At 41.1% G+C, this 9,353-nt stretch overlaps 1 protein-coding gene across 1 annotated transcript in view; it reads right to left on the bottom strand.

Annotated features, from left to right (window-relative positions):
* PDE4B (phosphodiesterase 4B, cAMP-specific) overlaps positions 1-9,353 on the bottom strand; it is a 200,893-nt gene that overhangs the window by 2,890 nt on the left and 188,650 nt on the right. Inside the window, exons 8-15 of the mRNA XM_009320649.1 lie at positions 9,294-9,345; positions 5,734-5,912; positions 5,043-5,141; positions 4,740-4,904; positions 4,227-4,326; positions 3,368-3,522; positions 3,150-3,272; positions 1,968-2,150 (exon numbers count right to left, since the gene is read on the bottom strand). Coding sequence (XP_009318924.1) covers positions 1,968-2,150; positions 3,150-3,272; positions 3,368-3,522; positions 4,227-4,326; positions 4,740-4,904; positions 5,043-5,141; positions 5,734-5,912; positions 9,294-9,345 — 1,056 coding nt within the window. The remainder of the gene's footprint in view (positions 1-1,967; positions 2,151-3,149; positions 3,273-3,367; positions 3,523-4,226; positions 4,327-4,739; positions 4,905-5,042; positions 5,142-5,733; positions 5,913-9,293; positions 9,346-9,353) is intronic.

Genomic DNA, 9,353 nt, shown 5'->3' with positions numbered 1-9,353 from the left:
AGAGTGCAGAAAGCAGGTGAGCTCATCCCAAGAAGTAATCCTCCCGCACGAAGGCGGACAGACTGCTGTTGCCTGACTCCCATGGAGTGACGTGCCAGCGGTGGAAACAGTGAGGGTTGTGGCCGAGTCCGTCAGTCCTTCCGCCGGTTGGCGCATAAGCTCTGAGCTAAATCATTTTTCAATTGTCTGACTAAGAGGACGTACGTCCAGGATGGAGAAAACTGAATGGCCATAAAGAGGATTGAAATTCTTCCGTCTTGGCAGAATGTGTCACTTCTCTCCTCGCTCCGCTGGACAACATTTCTGTGCAGCAGGAAAATGGCTCTCAAAGGGGCCAGACTCAACGTGCAGATGTTTGCTTTGGAAATCACACATGCCTCCTTCAGACACAACAGGATGTCAATAGAACCATTAACATTCAATTGTAACATACTGTTGAGGCAGCTTAAACAAAAAGGTGATGAAAATTTCCTGCAGCACATGTTCCGGAGCACTTTTAAAGTGAAAAAAAAGTTCTGTATGGTTAGCTGATGGCTTCGCCACCACCCAAAACGCTCAAGGGCTATACAGCCCCAATGGCTAGAGATCGGTCGCTTTGTAACTAGGTCATTGTTTCTTTAAACAAACACCCCAAATCACGGAACAGCTGGCCAGATGGCTGAGCACTGATCTTAAAATATTTTGATGTAAAGAGGTACCATCTAGAGCTTTGAAATACTTGCATACTATTTTCCCATCAGTTCCTTGTTTCACTCCAGAACGGACATGCCACCTCCCTTTCTCCTTTGCCACTAGTTGGGATTTCAATGGTAGCCATTTCGTGCAATTCCTGTTCTTTTTACATAGCAAAAATGCCATTTTGAAACCTCTGTGAAGTGCATATGTGAAACAAAAAATTAATCGGAGCTCACATGCGGAGCACATGGGCATTTTCTGGCCAAGCCTGGCCGAAGGATTCATTTCTTGTTAGGCTAACAAATAAGACAGATTTTTCCAACAAAATCACCATGCGGTTGAGTGAATAATTTTGAAACCACTTGGCTTAGCCCTAGAGGACATTTGGAAATAATTATCATCAATTTTGTTACTTATTCAAGCTGAAAAACCTCGATGATGACTTGCTCGAGTCATTTAAAAACAACAACCAAGACACCATTATATAAAGATTGGAATATGTTTAGGCAAACATAAATTACCGGCTTCATTACAGACTAACTGGCTGAAATTTTACAGCCTGTGCTACACAGGTCAGAACAAAATCTGACCTTGAAACTGTTTAATCTATGAATCAGAACTAGGGGTGAGCCAGTTAATCTCAAAAAACAAGACACATCCAGCTCCTTTTAAGGTTTGTATTGACATAAATAAATATTGCTTTGACTTCACCCGGCACACAGCAGCTCCATCAGACCTCTAACTTAACCGGCCAGATGATGCACTGCAAAGCTGTTCTGCATGAGGCTGAATAACGGCTGACATCCAGACTTCTCCAGTGTCCTGAAGTGGATCTCAACTGGGAGAAGCTCCTAATGCTGCAGTTCAATGGGGCTGGCTTTGCTATAAATGTCTCACACGGGGGTACGACATCAGTAGGTTTAGGAGGTGCTAATTAAGGAGGCTGGAGGGCGTGAAGGGAGAAGAGACCTGGCAGAAGGGGAGATCAGAATTGCTCTTTTCAAGCCTGGGGAACAAAAGGAAACCAACTCACTCTGGAAACCGAGACGCAAACAGGGCAAGATGAACACGCATTTGGAAATGAGGAGACACCACGGGGTGCATAAAGGAGTCTGAACAGCCTCGCCAGTCTATATGAGCTTCAGGTACAGCTGGATATCAGGGTCAATCAGAACCAACCCTCTGAACAGCTGTCTGTTTCTCTAATTGTGCTAGAGAAAGCAGATGAATTTTGTGCCTGCTTTGAAAATACAAGCTTAGGCAGTACAAAAATGCAGCTCACGGCCAATTACCTGTGATTTTTCTACTGACGCTGTGTGTTTGTCGCACATTGGACTGATTTCCATCCCTCTTTCTCGCTCTTTGTCTCCTTGCTGGAAGAACTCCTCCATGATCCTGTCCGTCCACTGCCGGTACAGCTCCAGAGACTTTGTGGGATTACTCAAGTCCGCACAATGTACCATATTTCGGAGAACCTGCAATTACATTAATCAGAAAACTCATAAAAACAAATGGAAAAAGAGGACGGTTTCAAGCTGTATCTGCTTGCTTAATTCAGAACATTTAACCACAAGACTCTTCGATTATGCAACAGCCTATAAAAATATTAATATCGTAACATCTCCGTATAGGAGACTAGCTGCTACAGTCTGCTTCAAAAGTAAAACGTGCTATACATTTTTCAGACAACTCAATACTTACACGGGGTGCAGTTGTGGCAATGTTAATTACATCATATACGTTTGGTTTTGAATGCATGCTCTCAGATGGTTAAATGCTCCTACTTTATGAATCCCTTCCACACACACACAAAAATGTGCCTGACTAACTGTGGCTGCAAGGATTTATGCAGCAACAGAGTGACCTGTTTTAACATCAGCAGTCTTAAATAAAAATGTAAGGAGAGTTTTCCCATGAGTCTGTTCTTAAGAAGCTGGCCATCAAAGTGGAGAGAAGATGAGGATGTATCTTGTCCTACTAACTACGTAACCCTGTTCCAGTACTGCTTTGTCATTTCTGTAAATCAAGGATTAGATTATATAGGCAACAGATTGTACATCACTAATTTCAGCTCAGTGTAAGAGTTGCTTTAGATATGGAGTTACAGATTAAGTTCTTGCAATCTCACAGTGCTGTAGTAATCTTGCTATACTTTTTCAACAGGAGAAACAAATGGGAGAAAGCAGCAAGGAAATTCAGGAGCCCTCAAAAACCCAGCCTTATAGATTAACTTCAGAAGAATGTACATATTTGCAGTTCCATGCTCTAAGTGTTAAAACCATAATCCCCTTTACCTAAAAGATATGGGACCACCTCGTACCTCTTTGTGGTGCAGAAGAAAAGAAAATGATTGCTGAAAATTTAGGTCAGTAGCTTCTATATACAGTCCATTTAAAAGCCGCAGTAAAAACAGGAGCATGGTTTCTTCAATCCCAAACAAAATATACAAAATCCAGGAAATTTGGCTGACGTACCTGTATTCTGTCTGTGTAGTTGTCCAGAAGGAGGACTCCTGAACTGGTCACTTTCTTAGTTTCCACCATAGTCTTCAGATCAGCTAAGAGACTCATATGCTTGGACATATCTGTTGCCAATACCTTTACAGAAGTGAAAACACAATCTCAGTATGGGCAAGCATACAAAGACGCCAGTTTTTGTTTAAGAAAAGGAGCAGGGTGTGCGTAGTTCATACCATGTCGATCACCATCTTCCTGAGCGTCTGACGCTGTTTCTTGGTCAGGTTCTGGAAGATGTCACAGTGCTCCTCTTGAAGCAGTTTGAAGCCCACAGCGAGATGGTGGTTCTCCAAGACGGATTCGTCGTTGTACATGAGGGCTAGTTCAGAATCTAGCAAAGCAACATAAATATGTGACTCCAGCATGTGAAATGTGTGATTTCAAACAGCAAACACTTGTCCTGGGTACTGAAATATTTATCTGTATGCAGTAAATCGGGAAAAGTTTTCTTACTTTGCTTCATGTGTGCCAAGAGCACGCGGTTTTCTAATCTGAGCACATATGTATATAATATAAACAGCCCTTTGCTCAGTTCTAATGAACAAAATAGTACTCGGTTGACTTAGTTACGGGCTTCAGAATCACTGACAACAGAAAGCATGAATCCTGCAAATGCACTTTCCAAAAAAAAGAACAATACCCATATTTTGGAATCAAGATACATGCTTAGCCTGTTGCAGAACACAATATGAACCACAGTATTTAGCTTTATTGTTGCCAATAGCAATAGCATTATTTATCTTATATTAATGATAAAATTTGCACTCAGGACTGGAAGAATTATTATGCGTTAGCAAGTAGTAATATTCACAAGATTCAAGGGCACTTGCAAATTGCACTACAATAGCTTTCTTTGTTGGGAATTTCATTTTAATTACTGCTTTATTTCAAAACATCTAGTTTACTGCACAATATTTTGAGAAAGCAATGCAGTCTGAGAGTCGTAATTTGTGACCTCGCTGTAATGGAAAATGCATTTCCATTAGTTTCCAAGTTTGCAGATGAAATTATTATTGTATTTGAAACAAAACTCACTTGTATTAATAAGAAATTGATTGGAGACACCGGGGTGATCCACATCATGAATTGCAGCTGCAAAAATTGCAGCAAGGATTTCCAAATCAGTGAAGACAGCCTAGGAGGGAAAAAGGGAATTTGTCAGAAAAGTCCTTATGCTTTATCACTCAACAGTTTGTGAGGCTGATTTTGAGAAACAAATTGTGCTTTTTAAATCAGTTTTCTGAGGACAAGACATTTACTCAGAAGAAAGGTCTACAAGCAGCATGTGCTCTTTAAGATGAAACAGAGATTCCAGGCAAAGCTGCTGCTGAAATTTCTTAATGGTGATGTCCCTGGCAGTAAACTGAGCACTCAGAAGAGCAGGCAGCACGCTGCTTTTTGCAAGTCTGAGTGCTACTGGGGATTGACTCATCTTAAGGTTTTTCTTCTGTGTTCACATAGGTAGTGTGATATTTTTAAGCTGCCATCCCACATTAAAACACGACGATTGCCCAACACAACGCACTTAGCTCAAACTAGGTAACTCACATCCAGCGCAGGAGTAGAGAGCAGAACATGTGTGGACTGGGCAACATCAGCAGCATGGAGGCTGTTGTGGTAAGCTACATCCGAATGGTAGTGGTCTTCTAGTGTCATCATGTACGTTACAAAAGTGTCAGATGAGATCTTGAATGTTTTTAGTAGATCTCGCTCCTGTATAATAAATGGTACAAGCATACATGCATTTATCAAATAAGGATGTCATAGTGTAGAAGACGACAAAACAGAAAGCAATTAGAGACTAAAATAGTGTTGTAAAAGAACAGCAAATTTGATCAGAAAATCACGAACCTGAAATATAGCGTACATAATACAGGTGAGTGGCCTGTTGTGGGAATACCTTGCAACATTAAATATGTTGAGACCCCACTTATTCAGATCTTCCAGTTCCTTTTGAAAGGACAAAAAGAGAATGGTTACAATATTTTTCAAGACAATTCTGCATTTATCACTTGCACGAGGTCTTTTGCATTTTCCAAAAGTTTAAAAAGATGCAAATTCAATCTTCATTATGGTAATTATGTAAGTGCATGAACACACGTACTTAATAAAGTACACGAACACAGAGTAACTGTGAAGGGCTGATGCCAAAGCAGTTGTACAATGAGACGACATTTTTCTGTGTGGCAGGGGAATTATTTATGATGTGTGTTTGCAGGTAGCAAGAAGAAATGCCCCGACAGAGACAAAGGCCCCATAGCCAGTTCGTTGGACATAGTGTTGTTATATGTTCCTGTGTTCGATAATTGCTCTCCTCAGCCTTCATCACTTTTTAAAATTATTTTAGGGATGTTTTCAAGGAATTTATGAACATAGAATATACTGTTAGGGCCTGGTACCATTAATTACAGCATTTGTAATGGCCACATCACTTCAGGGATACTGATTCCAGTTTTACAAGGGAGGGGCAGTCCATCCAGCCAGTCCCTCCCCAGCTTCCAGGTAATACCGATTCTCCCAGAACTGCAAGAATCTGTCATACCTTGGCCAGATGGTCTTCCTTTTCTGTTTTCACACCAAATCGTGAAATGCTGGTGTTATTTAAGCTTGAACTATGCATTAATTTTTTCACTCCACTGATCTGTGTCATGAGCTGCTGTTTTTTCTTTGTCTCTCTGTCTTTCTGGGTGCGAGAAGGAATCTCCACATCATTCTGCTTGTCTGTAACAAATAAAGGTGAAACGAGTCAACATCATTTGCAATGCGAGCACCCATCACACCTCCCAAAATCAACCCTTAGCTTTGCTGATTAAGTGGCTCTGCACACCAGTTCAAACCCATGTGTTTCTACTGGAGACCTCTAATTTTGGGACCGAACTGAACCAAAATCAAACCAAAGCAGCCACACAACCTCTGTTTGCCCTCTGCAAGACTGAACCTTCCCACTGAGCCTTGCTGGGACATGAAGCACCAGGCTGCTTTCGTTGTAGCCTTTTTCAAGCTGCATCACTTGGGGACACAGCACGTGTCCAGGAGCTAGCTTTCCATGCCTGAAAGGCACCAGGTTCTGCTTATGGCTAGATCTCAATTGATTTTTATTACTTATTTTCAGGAAAATACAATATATATTCAAACAACACATTTTTCCTCAATAAAGTACGTAAGCATATACTTTCACACTCACACTCACTTTCACACTAGTAAGTATCTATTGATACTTATTTAAGCTTGAACTATGCATTAATTTTTTCACTCCACTGATCTGTGTCATGAGCTGCTGTTTTTTCTTTTTCTCTCTGTCTTTCTGGGTGGGAGAAGGAATCTCCACATCATTCTGCTTGTCTGTAACAAATAAAGGTGAAATGAGTCAAGTATCTTGACTCAAGATACTCTGCAAGTATCTTGACTCATTTCATTAGTATCATTAGTATCTACTGATACTTACTAGGGCCAAACCCATCTCCGTACCCCCTGCTCTTAAAACACCAACCCCATAACAAATTGGTGTCACTGATTTATTAAAGGTTTGCCCTTTACAAAAACGTATAGAATAACATATAATGCACTGGCCATATTTCTATTGTCACCTTCAGAGGTAGTAACAATATTAGTGCACATTAAGTAGGCACCTAGTGGGGCACGAACTGGGCTGTGGAGATGTGTTTAATAAATAAATCTATCCACGTATGCTACTTACTGCCTTTACAACTGATTTATTTGCTGCATTAAAATGGTGATACAGTGGCTCACTACTTTCATACTAACCATTTTTTCATGAACTTTTAGAAAAGGCTACTATAATCTCTTTGCACCTTTGCATCTCTGAGGACCTCTGGAGGGACTAGGCATCTAGGCATTAGTTACTTTTGCCTTGGCTTAATTAAAAATCTCTGAAATAAGAACTACCAGTGTGTCTGCAGCACTGCAATTAAGAAGGAAGCCATTATTCATAGCAACAGTCAAGCTGACATCAATGGGTGTTTCCCTCGTGTGTTTCTGCTGAACAACAGAAGGACTTTCCTCTATATAATCTCCTTAGCAATGACTAACACTAAGGCAGCATAAAATGGACATTCTTGAACAGAAATCTCTAATTTGTTAAATCATGTCCCCACAGCGGTGGCAGCAGCAACACCCCTCGCCCCTCAGGAAAGGGCATGGGCTGAAAGTCCATCATGATCTTCCCTATTTACGTGACGTGGCCAACGATAAAACCACCGTTTTTCATCTTTGTCCTTCATATGGATCTAAAGCTGGCGTCCTTGCTCTCACTGACCAAATGGTGACTGCAGGACTGGCCCCTCTGCAGAGAACATCACTTCTTAGTGCCTTCCTCAGCTCATTTAAGAAAGTCAAGAGACTGAATGAAGTCACATGATCTGGTTTTAATATCTATCTATAAGTTATCCCCGTCTAACAAACACTGGAAGTAAATAAATGTCCTATCCACATATTTCTTTTCTTTTTTTGTTCAACTTCCTCAGCTGTAGACTCCTGTTACTTTGTGTGTTCATTTAATTTTAAACAAAATTTTAGGGGGAAAAGAGAAATTCATTAAAATGTAACAGCATGACTTCCTAAAAAAGCTTTAAGATCCTTTTAAAAGCTTTACACATTTCTTTTTAACATGAGCAATCAAGTTGCAATCTGGCCCAATTTGGAGAGCCTGCACCACTCGGCATTAACATGGCCCTAAGTGGTTGAGTGGCCCTCATACTGCCACAAAACGGCGAGGACGTCACCATTACAGAATATGTGAGAAGCAGCAAAATAGGAATGAACAAGACCATTGTTCAAGACCTGCAAAGGGAAATGCAGTTACCTGACCCAGTCTGAGTATGGGGAATAATACAGCCCCATTAGCACCAGCAGCAGCTTCAGCTATTAGCCCCTGCCGAGATACAGACTCCACTGACCTGAGTGTATGTGTGGTTTATTAGTTTTATGTTAGGTCCACAGTATCAAGCCACATTGGGTTATTTCTGCTGCAGCACATCCTGCTCCAGAGACATATGCCTACTGGCAAGAGCTGATAAACAACAAACTCCCTGAAAATGCCATGGTGGTCATGTTCCCCAGTGCGCTGTGTACGCTCCAGGCTCTCCAGCTGCAGAAGTGGCCTGCTGGCTGGCAGCTAGGCAGTCTTGCTTCTGTTCCCTGTATTAATTCATGTTCTGGATGTCATGATTAAGCTGAGCGATAAGACAGGGCCAGTGGATTCCCACAAAGCAGCTACAGACTTACATGGATTATTAATGATGTGATGTGTCCTAAATGCATGCAGTAGTTCCAGTTGCAACTGGCTATTGAAATCACTTTAAAATCCCTTAATGGAAATAATTGTTTGTCATACAGCGAATGTGTTCTGGGCCATCTTAACCGCAGGGCATGAGTTCCGCACGAGCTCTGGCATCCCACATACACAGCATTTGAAGCTGTTGGACTCAGAGATATGTATATGAGGGTCCTGTGCTAAGCTTCATTTTATATGCAAATGGTCACAAATTCTAAGCTGCTTGAAAACACAGAAAATTATATTTTTCGTAACAAAATATATTTTGTTAACACAGAGGATTAATTCATGTCAGTAGTCCTATGAGTTCCAACAAAACTATGAAATGCAAAATATTCTCTTTACTCTTTATTCTGACTTCCAGTGCAAAATGAGCAAATACACACAAAGTAATATATAAAATGTCTGGGCTGAACCTACTTGTCTGAAACCCTGTTTCTGAAGGGTGAAGATGCAGCTGTGAGATGGAGTAGTTGCAAAGATGAGAGCATGCAGTTGGGCTTGTGTGACTTTGTCCTTTCCATAAGGTCAACACAAAAATCAAATATTGCATAATGCAGCTACCAATAACTTAATTCAATGTGAACAGAAAAATCTTTTGATTTGGCGAAGGAATTCTTCTGTGGATAGACTTACTCAAACACTGTATTATTTCCCCCTCCACATCCATTTTGAAAGTGAAAAATCAAAACATTTAAATACTGCTCTGCCCCAAAGGAAAACCGGGCACAAGCATTGACTCGTGGGTGTTAGGCTGCCATTAATCGTTATCTTTGAATCACCCAAAAGCTTGGGATGCGAAGCCTTACCCAGGAAAGTGTTGGAAATGTACTCGGACACCTGGTTGCCAGAGCGGCTCATCTCGGAGA

Source organism: Pygoscelis adeliae, unplaced genomic scaffold, assembly GCF_000699105.1.
Source record: "Pygoscelis adeliae isolate BGI_AS28 unplaced genomic scaffold, ASM69910v1 Scaffold402, whole genome shotgun sequence".
Lineage (NCBI taxonomy): Eukaryota > Metazoa > Chordata > Aves > Sphenisciformes > Spheniscidae > Pygoscelis > Pygoscelis adeliae.
This window is presented reverse-complemented; position numbering and strand designations above follow the sequence as displayed.